The following is a 16,900-nucleotide window of genomic DNA, read 5'->3' as shown; positions in this document are numbered from 1 at the left end:
ATAACTTCACTGAGTCCTTTCAACTTCTGAAACCAAACTTCAGCTCTTGCTGAAATTTCACTGCCTTTCAGCTTAATGATCTCTCCCTTTGTGTCTCTTCGTCTGTCTTTCTCTCTCTCTCTCTGACTCATTTCTTTCTCTGTATCTGTCTTTCTATCTCTCTATCTCTGTCTCTCTGACTCTTTCATTTCTTTCTCTGTATCTGGCTTTCTACCTCTATATCTCTCTGTCTCTCTTACTCATTTATTTCTCTGTTTCTATCTCTCTGCCTCTGTCTCTTTCATTTCTTTCTCTGTTTCTTTCTCTCTGCCTCTGTCTCTTTCATTTCTTTCTCTGTTTCTATCTCTCTGTCTTTATCTAAGTTTCCATCCAATTGTCAATTGAATTATCTAAAGTTCGGTAAAAAAAACTCATGTGAATAAAGCTGGTGAGAGTGTGTTTCCATCCAACGGCTTTAAAGTGAATAAAAACCTGTGCGTAATGACGTCACATGCTGTTTTGCGATCAAATTGGTATATCAAATTGATTTTAGCCATCTTAAGGTGTTTCCATTAATTTTCGCACTGAATCGCACAACATTCAAGCAAACATTTGCTAACAAAGTTTTGCTAGACAAAATGGATTGTGCCATCTACCAATAAATGATCAATATTGCACAAGTTGTAATAGTGCTTACGTGCCAGCTGATAGCGACATGTCAAGCTATAATAAGAAAACAACGACGCTATCAACACATTGCTATGATGATGCAGATGCAGATGCACGTAAATGCCCGACGACAACGGAGGCGGCCTGTGGTGTGGGAACGATCGTGGTTCAGAGACACTTCACGGAAACCCTTTGGTTGAAGCATTTTCGGATGACCAAGACAACATTTGACCTGTTGTGTAATTTTTTTGGCCCGTCCCTTTCCCCAGATGTCGCAAGCTATCGCCCTCCGGTTCCAACCGAGAAGCGCATCGCCATTGCGCTCTACAAACTGGCTACACGCGCAGAGTACAGAGTGGTAGGCGAAACGTTTGGAGTCAGCAAAACCACCGTGCACCGGTGTGTTTACGCCGTGTGCAATGCCATACGAACGAGGATGATGCGAAGGTATATATACCTACCTGGAGTGGATGAGGCGCATGATATCTCGCTGCGTAACTCCAGAGCGCACCTTGTGCCACAGGTGTATGGCGCAATAGACGGGACTCACGTCCCGATTAGACCCCCTGCTGAAGGCTACAGGGATTTTGTCAATAGAAAGGGCTGGCCATCAATCGTACTACAGGCTGTGGTAGACGATCGTTGCATCATAAGGGACATTTGTGTCGGCACTCCCGGTAGTGCGTCTCCTTGTTCGTACACTTACATCTGTCTTTGTTGACACCCGCCATGTGTGCAAACAGAGCCGAAATACTGGGCGGAAATTAACTAAAACTTCTTCTTCTTCGTTTTGTGGTGGGTTGCAACCATAAAATGACCTAAAACTTAATCGCAATTCATTATTTATTCGGCAAATAACGTTTCCATCAGCGTTTATCGCATAAGCTGTATATCGATCAAGATAAAATCCGATGAGACCGAACATATTTCCTTTGAGTCGATATTCATGAAATTCAATCGAATTTTACTGTTTCCATAAGGCATTTTTCATTTGATATCACTCAATTCGGATAAAAACGTGTGGATGGAAACATAGCTTCTGTCTCTCTGACTCTTTCATGTCTGTCTCTCTCTGTGTCTCTGCAGCCTTTGTGTTGAGCTGTGTCTTCCCCCGGCGGCCTCTCTATGGCGATGTATCAGTGAGCAGTCTCCACTCTGGAGGCGAGGCTCTCTTCTCCTGTCTCAGCGGCTACATGCTGCAGGGCTCCAGTCTGCTGACCTGCCGCAATGCTAGCACCCCCTACTGGAGTGGCAAGGAACCACACTGCCTAGGTAAGAGAAGGGAGAAGAGCCAACCAAAGCTCATCCTGGATATCCACAGCCCTCAGATAGGAAGGACAATTTAAAATCCTTACAGAGATGTCACTGGATTTCAGTAACGACACAGTCTATTCATTACAAATCTGTTTTCTAATTATCTGTCATCATTTAAAGATGATTCAAAATAAATGCCATGTATTCCAGCTTCTCACTCAGAACTCTGATGCAATATCACCATTGTCAGAATAATAATAATTATTATTTTAAGCATTTTGTCACTCTGTTACTTTCTTTGCAGTATTAGCATTAGCATTATTATTATAAACTAGGCTATTTAAACATATTGTGTATGACGAAAATGAATGATACAATGAAATAATAATAGAGATGTTAAAAATAAGACAAGACTTCATAATATCCATCACTAATAAATAGTAAATTGATAGTTAATTAAACTTAAAAGTGATTTTACTGTTAACAAACAAAGCAATGATTATTAGCTTACATTATTAGTAATGCTAGAATTTATGTTAGATTATTGTTGCACATATCATAACATTAACATAATGTTTGTTAATGATTACCAAAATGGTTTGTAAACTGTCACTAAACATTCTTTGGATGGCGATTATAAAGTTGCAACAGATGATTATAATACCTTGGTAATGGTTAATCAATAATTTGTAAAGCTTCTATAAACATGTTTTAGATAGTGACCTGATGCTTTATAAACCACTTATTAATTATTAACTAATTATCAGTATTACTTTATAAACCATCCAAATAATGTTTATAGATGGTTTACAAAACCATTATTAACCATTGACAAAGTATTAATCTTAATGCATGAACTAATTATTTTATATTACACTAAACTGATGATAAAATAAAATTATAACATTACTAATAATTAGTAAACAGAAATCATTTCATTGTTTATTAACGGTAAAATAACTATTAACTTAAGTTTAATTAACAATTAATTTATAATTTATTAATGGTGTTATAAAGCTACTGCACAATGAAAAACAATTATTATTTGATACGTATAAATGTATTGATAAACTAATGTTTTGTTTATATTATTATATATAACATTAGCACTAGACCTATTATTAGCATAAATATTCATAGCATTACCAGCATTTGCATTGCTATTATATCTTTTTAACATGATGATAATATTTATAAAATAAATGTATTTAAAGAAACCTTTACAATATTATAATCTTCATTTATCATTAACAGTACTTGGCATTAGCTTGGTATAGTCATGTCAGTGATCCTGACCTCTGCTTTGGTTAAGACTTACTGAGGCTGTGCTGTTACTGTTCAGTATTTTCTGATTCAGTGTTAACTGTGCGTCAGTCGTTCTCTGCCAGCTTTTCATTTCCCATCAGCAACCACAGCATTTTGGGTAATTGTTTTTAGAAGACTTGTAGCCAACAGTTATCTATTGGACCTTCTGGTCCTTTGTCACACAGGCATAGAGACAGACCTGGAGTCCTACAGGCATGTGTGGATGATGATCATCATCCACACATGCCTGTGGAGCAAAGACAGAAAGATTCATGAATCTTTCTTTCTTTGCTCCCATGAGGCTGGCTGATGAGTAATAAGTGACCATTTTCTGATCGACTCTGAGTAACAGCACAGGGAATGTTTTTTCTGAAAGCAATTTCAAAGAGGGCGTTTGTGTGGCTGTACATCTGTATCTCTGCCATCTTGATTGTGTGTGTGTGTGTGTGTGTGTGTGTGTGTGTGTGTGTGTGTGTGTGTGTGAAGCAGGTGTATTGGGGTTTGATTACTGAAGGCTGGGCAGGATGCCACTGGGTGTATTCTTCCTGCTCTGCTTTAATTAAGCTTTGTCTGCATGAATAACCTTGACCAGATCAGCTGGGACACAACACACACACACACACACACACACACACACACACACACACACACACACGCACACAAACTCCTTCCTATAAGTCTAGATGGATTTTGATGAATCTGATTGTATCTCTTATGATGCTATCTTTCTCACCTCATTTTTTGATTCCCATCATGCTCTTGAATTAAAAACCAAAGGTGATGGATAAGTGATACATCTACATTGAACAGCACTTTCTGACAGTATACAGTAGTCATTTGGTCAATTTGAATGGTCGATTCACATAGATTCCAAGTACATCTTTTCTCACAGCCTGTTCTAATGAACCAGACGTACATATAGCTACGAAAAGTAATGCACTGTAATTCGTATGTATTCCATGTATTTATTACTGTATGCATCACATTGACTGCCGCTGTATAAGAGCGCTCTGGTCCACGTAGGGAGGAGGTAGGGGTCGATGAATGGCTCATAAAACACTGGTTTTTCAAGGAGTGGGGAGCGGAGTTTGTCTGGGAAAACACAAGACTTTTACCCAGGAAACAGGTGTTCATGTCCCGGGGGTACTCCACAATCTTTTTTTCTTTTTCTTTTTTCCCAACTTTTTTTATTTGAATTTTAACACAAAAGTGACACAACACAGTGAACAAAGTGAATACAGCATAGTAGAACTGATATGTCACTTCCCCTCAGGTCCCCTACCTACCTGCAAACCAACCCAGTACAGGTCCAAAACGGGGACCCGCTTCAGGGAAAGCTTCCAGTTGAACAAGATCAGTCTCCGGGCTAGCAGAGATGTAAACACCAGGGCCTGCTTCAGTGCAACAGGGAGGTTAGCGTCAGGGGAAATGCCAAAAATGGCTGACAAAGGGTTAGGGGGGATAATGTGCTCGTAGGCTCTACTCATGGTATCAAAAATGCTCATCCAAAAAGTTGTTAATTTAGGGCAAAACATATGAGTATGGTTGGCAGGAGACTGGTTACACCTGTTATGGATTTGTTTGTTGTGGACTTTATGAAGGACCTTGCATTGGATTAGGCCATGACGAGCACATATGGAGGATGAGTGAACCATAGTCATAGCAAGGTCCCATTGTTGGTCCATAATAGTCATGTTCAGATCGCCCGCAGATCTGAACTTGAAGGTGTAAAGACATGGTTTTTAAGCAGTGGGGACAAGATGGAATGGCCCTGTAAGTCAAAGTGGTTCCTAACCTGACTCCAGATCTTGAGCGAGATGGATACATTCGGGCATGTTCCCACAGATGTTGAAGGCAGAGGGAGTTGGGAGCAGAGGACCGACCGCAATGAAAGGTGTGAACTCGCCCTTTCCAAATATACCCAGCCACGTAGTGAGGTGCAGTCCTTGCTCATCCAGTATAGGAGTTTCTGCAAATCAGCTGCCCAGTAGTATTGTTTGAAGTCAGGGAGCGCCACTCCCCCTCAGCCTTCGGAGACTGTAGTATCGCCTTTCGGATTCTAGCAGGTTTGCTGCCCCATAGAAATTTAGATATTGCCCTGTCCAGCTTGTCGAAAAAAGATGTAACGATAAGTACCGGGATGTGCTGGAAAAGTTAAAGAAATTTGGGGAGGACAACTATCTTAATCAAATTTATCCGGCCCACAAGGGAGAGTGGTAAGACCGACCAGTGGTCAAAATCGCTTTCAGTTTTTTCGACCAGAGGTAAGAAGTTCTTGCGAAACATGTCTGATACAGCCTTTATAATAAAAAAAACCCAAGTAGCGAAATCCGTCCTCCACCCACTTAAATGACGATAAACAGTGTGGGAGCTGCATAGCCAGAGAGCTCAGTAGGAGCTCACTTTTCTGATAGTTGAGCTTGTAGCCGGAATACGCACCGAACCAATCGAGAATGTTTAAAATCACAGGGAGCGAGGCGGCTGGGTTAGAGATGTACAGGAGCAAGTCATACGTATACAATGAAACTTTATGAGTTGTGCCAGACCGTGTGATGCCTTTGAAACCTTCCTCCGAGCGAAGCCAAACGGCCAAAGGTTCTATCGCGATAGCGAACAGGAGTGGCGACAGGGGGCAGCCCTGCCTGGTGCCTCTCCGGAGTGAGAAAAAGGGAGACAATGTGTCGTTAGTTTGAACTGAGGCCATCGGGGAATGAATATAATAATCTGACCCAAAGGATAAAATTGTCACCCAGGCCAAACCTGTCCATTGCCTCGTATAGGTACCCCCACTCGACCCTGTCGAAGGCCTTTTCGGCGTTGAGGGACACCACAATTTCCTGGATATCATTACTCGATAAGTGAATGATGTTAAGTAGGCGTCTAGTGTTGTGGGATGACTGTCGGCCAGGCATGAACCCTGTCTGATCTAGCAAGATAACGGAGGGCATCACCCGTTGAAGACGGAGTGCAAGAACCTTTGAGAGAATTTTGAGGTCCACATTGAGGAGTGAGATTTGTCTATAGCTGCCGCAGAGCAAGGGGATCTTTCCCATTCTTAAGAATTAGGATAGAGATAGTGGCCTTCGACATGGTGTCCGGCAGGCGACGATGTCGAAATGCCTCGTTGTACACTTCTCTCAGGACTGGCGTGAGGAGAGCGGAAAATGTTTTGTAATACTCTACAGTGAAGCCATCCTGTCCCTGGGGATTTACCGCTCTGTAGTGAGTTAATGGCTCCTAGAACCTCAGCGGTGGTTATAAGACCACCCAAGTGATTTGCGGATTCAACGTCTATTTTGGGGGAAGGTTATATCATTAAGCGTGTCATCTGCAACGGGAGGGCAGTCAGAGGTATACAGTTCAGCATAGAATTTGGCAAATATTTCATTCATGTTGATAGGATCAGTGTGGATCTCGCCTGAGTCAGCTCTGATGCCAGGAATTAACCGTGAGGTTGCCTCGGCTCTGGCCTGATGAGCCAGAAGCTTCCCAGCTTTATCCCCTGACTCAAAAAAGCGCTGTCTAGAATTGAGCAGATGAAGCTTGGATTTAGTCGTAGATAAAAGGTCAAAGTCTGTTTGCAGCCTAAGACGTTCTCTGTAAAGAGTAAGGTCTAGGCTGGCCGCGTGTTTGTCATCGATGTCCTTAGTTTTCCGTAGTAAGTCAAACGTTCGGGACATTTCGACTCTTTTTAAATTAGGAAACAAAGGAGATAAGCTGTCTTCTGATATAGGCTTTAGAAGCCTCCCATAGTACGCCTCTGTTTTTGTCCGACAGATCATTGAGCTCAAAAAATAGAGTGATTTGAGAGTGTAGGAATTGCTTATTGTGATCCTCCGCGAGTAGAGAGGAGTTAAACCTCCACTTCTTGAAGGGGTTAGAGTGAGCGCGAAAGTAGAGATCAAGGGAGGTTGCTGCGTGATCTGATATTACGATGCTGTGGTAGTCGCTGGATTTAATCTTGGAGAGCAGCCTATCGTCTAAAAGAAAGAAGTCCATACGAGTGTAGGTGTGGTGCACATGATAAAAAAAAGAGAATGATTTGGCCGTGGGAGACGTGTGCCTCCATGGATCAGTGAGCCCAAGTCGTTTGGCAAAGGCATGCAGAGTTTTGGCTGATTTAGTTATGGAGTACGGTTTGTTCGACAATCTGTCCAGTATAGGGTCCTGGACTCCTGGACCAGATTAAAATCTCCTCCCACAATGATATGATGATGTTTGGGAGCGATGTGAAAAATTTGGATATAAATGCTCAGTCATCCCAGTTGGGGCCATAGACGCTGGCCAAAGTGACGGGTGTGTTTTGCAATTTGCTGGCAACTACAGCAAAGCGGCCAAAAAAAGAGAAAAAAAGGGGACACAAACGACACAACCACACACACACATATAGAACAGGCAGAATAGAACATCACGTAACCATCGATCAAATCTGAGTTCCCTGACCTGAAATCCCCGATAACTAACCGTACCTTGAGTGTCCATTACACAATGGTGTGCCATCTACACATCCACATGGGTTCCCAGTGTCCCCAACTCCCAAAACAACAGATCAGTCCAATACCAGAACGATATCAGTACAAACAGGCCACCCGCTTGGCAGCATTATGTGCATAAGGTACAGTAATTGAGGTCTCCACCTCGTCAAAGAAATGAGAATACAGATTCACAAAAAGGATTACTGCATTGCCGCTACAGCTTTGAACAGGAGAAGCATAGTTAAACTCTAGTCAAAGAAACATAGCTGAAATGTGTTGCTACATCACAGCCTCGACTATGTGAGGTCCACAGCGGCCCCGTCCAGCCCAGGCAAAGAGTAAATTTAAATGTGCCAGCTGAACACTAGCTACACCAGCTAAGGCTAGTAGAGGAACATAAATACACAAACAGCCATAAGAAAAGCTTGAGGTAACATTAGCAGCTTGTAGCTATGAATCTAGGAGCAGTCTTACCAGATCAGCACATAGCGAAGCAGGGGGTTTGCCTGCACTAGCAGGCCAGGTGCTAACAGTGGCCCGCTGCCGAGAGCCATCAAGCTACATTAGCCCCTCATGAGGGCATGAAACTAGCAAAAACCAGCTATTCGGGCAGCTTTAACTAAGCCGCTCTGTCGCCAGGCAAGTTCAATCCTCCGTGGGTCCCGAACTGCGTCGGTGCTGAGAAGAGATGAAATCCTGAGCAGCCTTAGGGGAAGTGAGCTTGCATCCCAATCCTTCTCCGGTCCTAATAAACAGCTTGGCCGGGTAGTGCAGAGTGGGTCTGAGGCTGGTTGTAGAGCTCTTTCATCACATCTCGGTATGCGGAGCGTTGCTCGACTACTTCGGGAGAGTAATCTTCAAAGATGTGGATCGGGGAACCCTTGTATTGCAGCTTGCCCCACAGCCTTCGAGCCTCGCGCACAACCAACTCACGGATCTGAAATATGTGGAACCGCATCAAAACAGCCCTAGGCTGTGGGCCTGATTTCGGAGCTAGCATGCGATGAGCTCGTTCCAGCTCCGGGGCTGAAAGCAGTATATGTTCGCCAAGAACCTCAACTAGAAGTTGAGAAAAAAAGCTGTCGGCTGAGCACCTTCAATGTTCTCAGGGAGGCCGACTTTTCTAATGTTGTTTCGTCGGCTTGTGTTTTCCAGATCGATAAGTTTAGCTTGTAGCCTTGCATTCACCTCAGACACCGTTGCTAGCTTAGCCTCCGCAGTTTTTCGAGTTTGGAAAACACTGTGTTGAATTCAGCCAAGAGCAAGGCCTTGTGCTTAGCTAACATAGCCGTTAGCGTGGATACTACGGCGCCTGATATCGAGTCACCCATCTTCTGGTCATCTTTCTTCAGCTTGCTGGACATCCTCTCATCATGGCGAGGTGCTGCCAAATATAGTTAAATATAAGTGGCTAGTTGCAGCACTTTGGTTGGACTGTAAAAGAAGGTTAAAGATGAAGAGGGTGGGAGCGAGGGAGAAATGCAACTACTCCATCACACCACTCCACCGGAAGTCCCCCACAATCTTTTTTTCTAATCCTAATCACCCCATGACTGTCAACTTTTGTCGGCTAAACTCAACTGTAATGGCCTCTTAAAAGTACTGTCCCCTCACGGTGCTCTGTACCCGGCTCACAGTCACCTTTTCTTAGCTAAATGTAACTCAAAAGACCGCTAACCTTAACTGTCATGAGACCAGCTAGCGGTAGCCTAATTTCATAGGATATCATACGAATTGTTGTACATACAACAACAGTTTTCTTATGTATTTGGTGGAAAGCAGTTTCAAAGAAAGATGTGGATTATTCTGAGTAACAGGAACATTATTTTTGGAAAGATATTCAGAATTATTAAACAAATAAACAGTCCTCAGTTACATCCTCAAGAGGTTTTTAAGCTTTGTTAATCGTCGCGCGAGACGATTAATAAATGATGTACTGGGAGCCATCTGCGTCGCCTCCGCAGATGGCGCATGAGCTACGAGCTTACACAGAGGCTTATCTGCTCAACGTGTATCCGTTTCTGAAATGCCAGACTTCATTATTTTACTTTTTAATTTAAGGTATTTGCTTTGATCAATATTTGCGGCAATCATGTTTTCAGTTGTATTGTAATGAACTAATGTCATGTTCTACAGATACCTGTTAGAACTATTCTATTCAATAAAATGAAAGCTTTACAGTGAGTCTTTGTTTATAGACTCAAATGTGGCTGTGATATGCCAATTCAGTACACTGTAGAAACAAAGATGGCTGGGACATTACAGAAAAGTGCAGATTAACATTTAGTATCCAAGAATTCACATTATAGACACCACAGACTGTTTAACAATTTGCCCGAAAGCAAGCACATTGACCAAACAGTACTTGTCTGTCAGTCCACCTAGTCTTGTATTTTAGAGAGATTTTTTATTTGCTGTTTTCCTCACCACTTGAGGTTTCTGCCTAAAAAGGAGTTTTTCCTCGCTAAATGCTTGCTCTTGGGGGAATTACTGGAATTGTTGGGTCTTTGTAAATTATAGTGTGGTCTAGACCTACTCTATCTGTAAAGTGTCTTGAGATAAGTTTTGTTATGATTTGATACTATAAATTAAATTGAATTGAAATTGAATTTAATTAAGTGAGTGCAGTTTTGCATTTCATCTTCACATTCCCTCCTCCTCTCTCTCAGCTGCGTGTGGTGGTTTGATCAGGAACGTCACAGTCGGACGGATCGTCTCTCCTGGGTTTCCCAGCAACTACAGCAACAACCTGACCTGCCACTGGCTGCTGGAGGCCCCTGAGGGCCACAGACTACATATCCACTTTGAGAAGGTGGCATTGGCTGAGGATGATGATCGGTAAGCAGGACATTCAGGATTTGTATTACGATGGTTGGACATTATAAACATAAAAAATGGGTATTAAAGGTCCCATGGCATGAAAATTTCACTTTATGAGGTTTTTTAACATTAATATGCGTTCCCCCAGCCTGCCTATTTTCCCCCAGTGGCTAGAAATGGTGATAGGTGTAAACCGAGCCCTGGGTATCCTGCTTTGCCTTTGAGAAAATGAAAGCTCAGATGGGCCGATCTGGAATCTTGCTCCTTATGAGGTCATAAGAAGCAAGGTTACCTCCCCTTTCTCTGCTTTGCCTGCCCAGAGAATTTGGCCCACCCATGAGAGAGAGACATCATGGCTTTCAAACAAGCAAAGTGGCAATTGATCAAGGCCACAACCCCACCCTCCACCTTGCCCCCCCTCTCCTCCTCAATAGCTACAGACACAGAAATGGCACATACTAAGGAAAGCTCATTGTGGGACTGGCTCTAGTGGCTGTAATTCTGCACAAAGGCTGAATTTCGGAAAAGAGACTTCAGATACAGTATTAGGGGACCACTAAGGTCTATATAAAAGCATCCAAAGAACACCATGTCATGGGACCTTTATACTTGCAATAAAATTGTATTTTCGTTAAAATAACTTCATCTGGAGCGGTCGCCTAGCAACCGTAAATTCAATTCATTGTTTTCAGCTTTCACAGATTTTCATCTAATAAATATTCTGATTTTTTTTTAAAGGCGATGATTGAAACTTGATTTCAAGTTGAATTATAAATTTCTGCTGTCAGAGGACGCAGTTCAGTACATTTTTTAGTAAATAGGCTCCTCTGTGGTAATGGTCAGTGGTGGAATGTAACTAAGTACATTTACTCAAGTACTGTACTTAAGTCCAAATGTTGAGGTACTTGTACTTTACTTGAGTCTTTTCTTTTCATGCCACTTTCTACTTCTACTACGCTACATTTCAGAGAGAAATATTGTACCTTTTACTCCACTATATTAATCTGACAACTTTAGTTACTAGTGACTTTACACATTAAGAGTTTTTGCACACAAAACATATGCAGTCTATAAAGTAACAATACAATAACCAGCAATATAACGGCCTACAAGTCAAGTCCAGCTGAAATGATTAGACCATTAAACACTAATTGACACAACTGTTTGGATCGTTTCCAGTTTCTATGTTTCTATTTAATGTGAGGATTTTTCTGCATTGAGTACTTTTACTTTTAATACTTTAAGTACATTTTCCTGATGATACTTACATACTTTTACTTAAGTAACCTTTTAAATGCAGGACTTTCACTTGTAACAGAGTATTTCTACAATGTGGTATTAGTACTTTTACTTAAGTAAAAGGATCTGAATACTTCTTCCACCGCTGGTAGTGGTGGTGAGGACAGCTAAGAATCTGATTCATATATTAGAATGGAAAATTACAAAATACAAAATAAAGTTATCCTGTGGAGTTTTTAAACTTTCATAGCACTATGGAGCTGTCTTTTGTTGAATGGATCCCCGTTTTGTTTGTACACGTACAATAACGTGCACATGCAACTATCACACTATCCACTGATGAACAGGTGGAGGCAGAAATGTTTCACAATGTTTTATGAGGAAGGAAATGTGTATTCAACACGCTGGAAATGTGTATTCAACACGCTTGAAATGTGTATTCAACACATTTGTTGGACCTCAAGGATATACACACAGTACGTTTCAATGGACGCTAAATGTAAAAAAAGAAATCCATATAATAAAACTCCCATAATCCAGCTTGCATCTATGTTTTTGCCAAAGAATACAGGACTGGACGCGCTCAACTCACCTAAAAGTGAATTTTGTAATCCTGATTTTTTTACTGTAATTGTTTTTATGTGGGTCTATTCTACGATATATATTGCTCTTCCTGAGGTTTCTTCCATTTTTGCCCCATTAAATGTTTTTTTTTAATGTTTTTCCTTATCTGAAGCATGGGTCAAAGGACAGAGTGTGTCATATGCTGTATATATATATATATATATATATATACATTTACACCTAGAAGCTGCCCAGTACAGCAACAGTCTGACCTGGTTGGGGGTTAGATGTCTTGCTGCTACCAGTGGTGGTAGTGAGGGAAGGACAAAGGCTGGTCTTTCACTTTCACTACACAGACTTCACAGAGATGTATCACCTCCACCACTGCCCCATTTCATTCTTTCTCAAACAACATCATGTAATATTAAGTACCAGGACCTGTGTTGAAAGATATTCATATTGGCAATCAACCAAGAGAGGGTTAAAAGCTGTAGAAAATGATCTGCAGTGAAGAGTTTTAGTGTGACATAGGCTCACATTGCCAGACCTTCCTCCACAGCGCTGTGTAGGAGGATCTGGCTAGTCCACACAGCATTCCGGGATGGAAGAAAAACATGCTCTGGTTTATTGGCATTTCTTTAAACCAATCACAATCGTCATGGGCGGCGCTAAGCACCGGACGCAATGACGAGCCCTCTGCAAAATAGCCTCAGGAAGGAACTTGTTTTGGTGGATGTGTACGTTCAAAAGTTGTTTTAGTTGTGCAACAGAAAACTCAGATTGGACAGATCTAGCTAGCTGTCTGGATTTACCCTGCAGAGATCTGAGGAGCAGTTAACCATAGTCCTCATAAATCCACTGGAGTTTAGAACGCCAACACAAAGAAAGAGGAAGGTAACGGACATCTGAAATTGAGTGAAAATGAGTGTGACATGATGGTCAAAACTTCACTTCAGAGCTGTACACTCTGACAAGAATCTTATTCTTACATTTTAGACATGAAACGGTTTGATTGATGACATTTGATAATGTCAGAACATATATGCTACAGGCCAGCAACTACTGTCTCATGGTTTATACTCTGTTAACAGTGATGTATTACCTTCCTCTTTACTTGGGCATGTCCCTTCACTTATGTTCAATCAGGCCTCTCGTGCTTCATACCATCTGCTTCGTCTCTGTATAACATAATTTCTGAGGACTCTGCAGGGTAACAACTTGCTGTCAGCGCAGCTTATAGCGGTGACAGCAGAGTGTCATTTTAGCAGCATGGGGCTCTCGTTACAGAGGACTGAAAGAAGAGGCACAGGCATAGGCGTCGATTTTGGTGGGGACGGTGGGGACGGTGGGGACGTGTACCTACCAGATTTCGTCATGAGTCATTTTGTACCCACCACTTTTTTTGAAAACCTCGAGCTCAATTTAGTTAAAAAAAAAGTCCATAACACATATAATTCTTGAGCAACAGATGCCAAAAAATCCACAACAATCTCTATCCCCACAGGGCAGACACAGCCGCTCTGCTGCTGCGCTGGCTGCACGCTTCTCTGTTCACAACGCTGCCTGTCGGGACATTCTGCTTAACGTGAAAAAAAGCTTAACGTGATTTAATGTACCTAAACAATGATCAATGATCACCAAATTTCTCATGGCCATATCTTGTAATGAACACTTAAGCCTGTCAAAAGAACTAAACCGAAATCCAACGATTAGCCTATATAAGTTATCTCACATTAGCGTTGTCTTCTTCATTGGCGCCTATATGGCGAGGAAAAAGCTTGTACCTAAACAATGATCAATGATTACCAAATTTCTCTCTCATATTGCTCCTCATAACCACTGAAAACTGTCAAAAAATCGAACCAGAAATATGGTGATGATTGGTCGATGTTAAGGTACATTAAATCACGTTAAGCTTTTTCATGTTATGACTTATAAACCCAATGAGAACCGTGGGGAGTCAACCCACAGCCGCTCCGCTGCCCTGCTGAAAATGTGAAGCAGAAACGCTTACTGTCAGATAACGTCCATAATAATTGGACTTTGGGTTTGATTTTTTGACAGTTTTCAGTGGTTATGACGAGCAATATGAGTGAGAAATTTGGTGATCATTGATCGTTGTTTAGGTATTAAGCTTTTTCGTTACATGCTCTAATGAAGCAGAAACGCTTAATGTCAGATAACGTCCATAATAATTGGACTTTGGGTTAGATTTTTTGACAGTTTTCAGTGGTTATGAGGAGCAATATGAGATAGAAATTGGTAATGGTAATCATTGATCATTGTTTATGTACATTAAACCACTTTTTTATTCATTAGTAAGCTACAGGACAGCGTCTTTCAAAACATTACCTGCACGAAAGAGAGAGAAAAAAAATGAATGCGTCGTTGTACCCAGCACTTCTGGAAATGTACTTCCGAATGCGTCTCTGTCCCCAGCACATTTTAAACCAAACTGACGCCCATGGCCACAGGGTGGAAATTAGCTGAATAATCCATTTTCTATTCCAGCCAATAGCTGCTCTTACACTCCTGCTACAAATATAGACTTCATAGATATGAAGAGACATCTGGACAGTTCTGAGGAAACTGAAAAGATCTGAAAGAAGTGATGATGAGAGATTATGATGTGAGCCATGATGTGAGATAGAGAATTGGCACACGTCTAAAACGTGGTAACGTAATGAGCCGAGGTCTGCTGGCATTTTAAGAGTTTCTTGTTAAAAGCCATCTGCTTCTTTGGTCATTCTGTACATACAGTACCACATCAATGACTGTGGTAATATAGATTCGAAGCTTGAGCAAATAAACATCACCAAAAGACACCCATCTATTGGCTCCACTAATAGATGCACCACTTTACCATTCATGGGACTCACTGCAGCATGTTCTCATGAACCATACGTTTGAAAGCTACGAAAAGTTATGCACTGTATTTCGTATGAGTTCCTTTTTGTTGTTGTTGCTGTATGCACCACATTGACTGCTGCTGTTTAAGAACACAGCTGGCCACGTAGGGAGGAGTTGTGGGTGGATGGTGTAGTGGATGGGTGAGCATTAAAACACAGGACTTTCAAGCCAAAGAGCGAAGTTCCCTTTTTCCATTGAAAACAAAAGACCCAGGAAATGCTTGTTCCTTGGGATTGTTTTAATCCAAACCACAATCTTTTTCCTAAACTTAAAAGGAAATGCGTGTTCCCAATTAGTACTCTTAGAATAAACATACTCTTATGGAAGAGTCTGGAATTTTTTGGAAGGTAGGGAAATATGTAGTAGATACATTAAACTCAAAAGCCTTCATTCACTACATGATTTGCAGGTGTTGAGATAAAACAGTGGCAAGTTCTTTCAGAGATGATTTCAGAGGGTTTCTTCTCCTGTATCTTTTAAGGAGAATAGCAGGACATTTCACTAATGGATTACTTAGCAAGAATATAATAGTATATGTTGTATCTCCATATATAGTTTACACTCTTAATATTAATTGCATACTTTTTTTTAAACCAAACTTAGTATTATGGTTGTGTATGTTTCTGTTTCCTGTTTTATTTTGGTAGTCTGGTTTTCTGTCTTGTCTTGTTTTACTTTATGTCTTGTGTTTTCCCGCCTTTTTGGATTGTTCTGCCCAGCCCTAATTTGTTTCACCTGTTTCCCAGCCCTTGTGTCACCTGTCTCGTGTTACCTTATTACCCTGTGTATTTAGTCTTTGTGTTCCCCTTGACTTGTGTCATATCATTCTATTGTATTTCTGTTTGGAGTGTCTGTTTGGCTACCTGTTTAGTCTCTGTGTTTTTGGTTCCAGTTATTCCCGTTTTGACCTTTACGTATTTTGCATTTTCTTTGCCTGCTGTTTTGCTGGACATCTTTTGTTTGTAAGGATTTTTATTATTAAATATTCAAGCCCTACTCTGCTTGCTGTCTCTGCACTTGGGTCTGCCACATTTTCTGGATCGTAACACTTGGGAGGGAACAAGACTGTTAACCACTCCAGAGAAATAAACCGAAAAGGAAGAATATTTTCACATTCAGCTTAGCTCAGTCAGTGTAAAAAAAAACATAAAGAATTAAAGTTGCAAGCAGCGTTGGACAGGCCCTCACGGCTCTGCACGCATCGGGGTTACTAGCGGACGCCGCTCCTTGCGACTGTGCATTTGCGCGGCACTCAGACACTGCAAATCGTCACCAATGAAAAGGGAACTCCCTGCTGAGTTCAATGATACCTCACACAAGACTCTACATCATACAGTTAATTAGCTGTGAAAGGGGGTGTGGCTAAATCATAGGGGGCGGGCCAAACATGACAAATGAAAACGGAACTCTCTGTTGAGTTCAATGATACCTCACCCAAGACTCTACATCAAACGGGTCAATAGTTATGAAAAGGGGGGTGGCTAACGCATAGGAGGCGGGCCAAATTATGACCAATGAAAACGGAACTCTTTGAGTTCAATGATACCTCACACAATGGTGTACAAGAAACGGGTCATTACTTATTAAAGGGGCGTGGCTTAAGCATATGGGGCGGGGCAAATCGTCACCAATGAAAAGGGAACTCTATGCTGAGTTCAACGATACCTCACACAAGACCTTAAATG

The 16,900-nt window shown here is 41.5% G+C and overlaps 1 protein-coding gene across 1 annotated transcript in view; it reads left to right on the top strand.

The window, feature by feature from the left end:
* Positions 1–16,900, top strand: part of sez6b (seizure related 6 homolog b) — a 218,763-nt gene that overhangs the window by 136,167 nt on the left and 65,696 nt on the right. Inside the window, exons 4-5 of the mRNA XM_078244986.1 lie at positions 1,735–1,920; positions 10,352–10,520. Coding sequence (XP_078101112.1) covers positions 1,735–1,920; positions 10,352–10,520 — 355 coding nt within the window. The remainder of the gene's footprint in view (positions 1–1,734; positions 1,921–10,351; positions 10,521–16,900) is intronic.

The sequence above is a fragment of the Sander vitreus genome, chromosome 3 (assembly GCF_031162955.1).
Source record: "Sander vitreus isolate 19-12246 chromosome 3, sanVit1, whole genome shotgun sequence".
Taxonomy (NCBI): domain Eukaryota; kingdom Metazoa; phylum Chordata; class Actinopteri; order Perciformes; family Percidae; genus Sander; species Sander vitreus.
The sequence above is the reverse complement of the archived record's forward strand: the minus strand, read 5'-3'. Positions and strand labels throughout refer to the sequence as shown.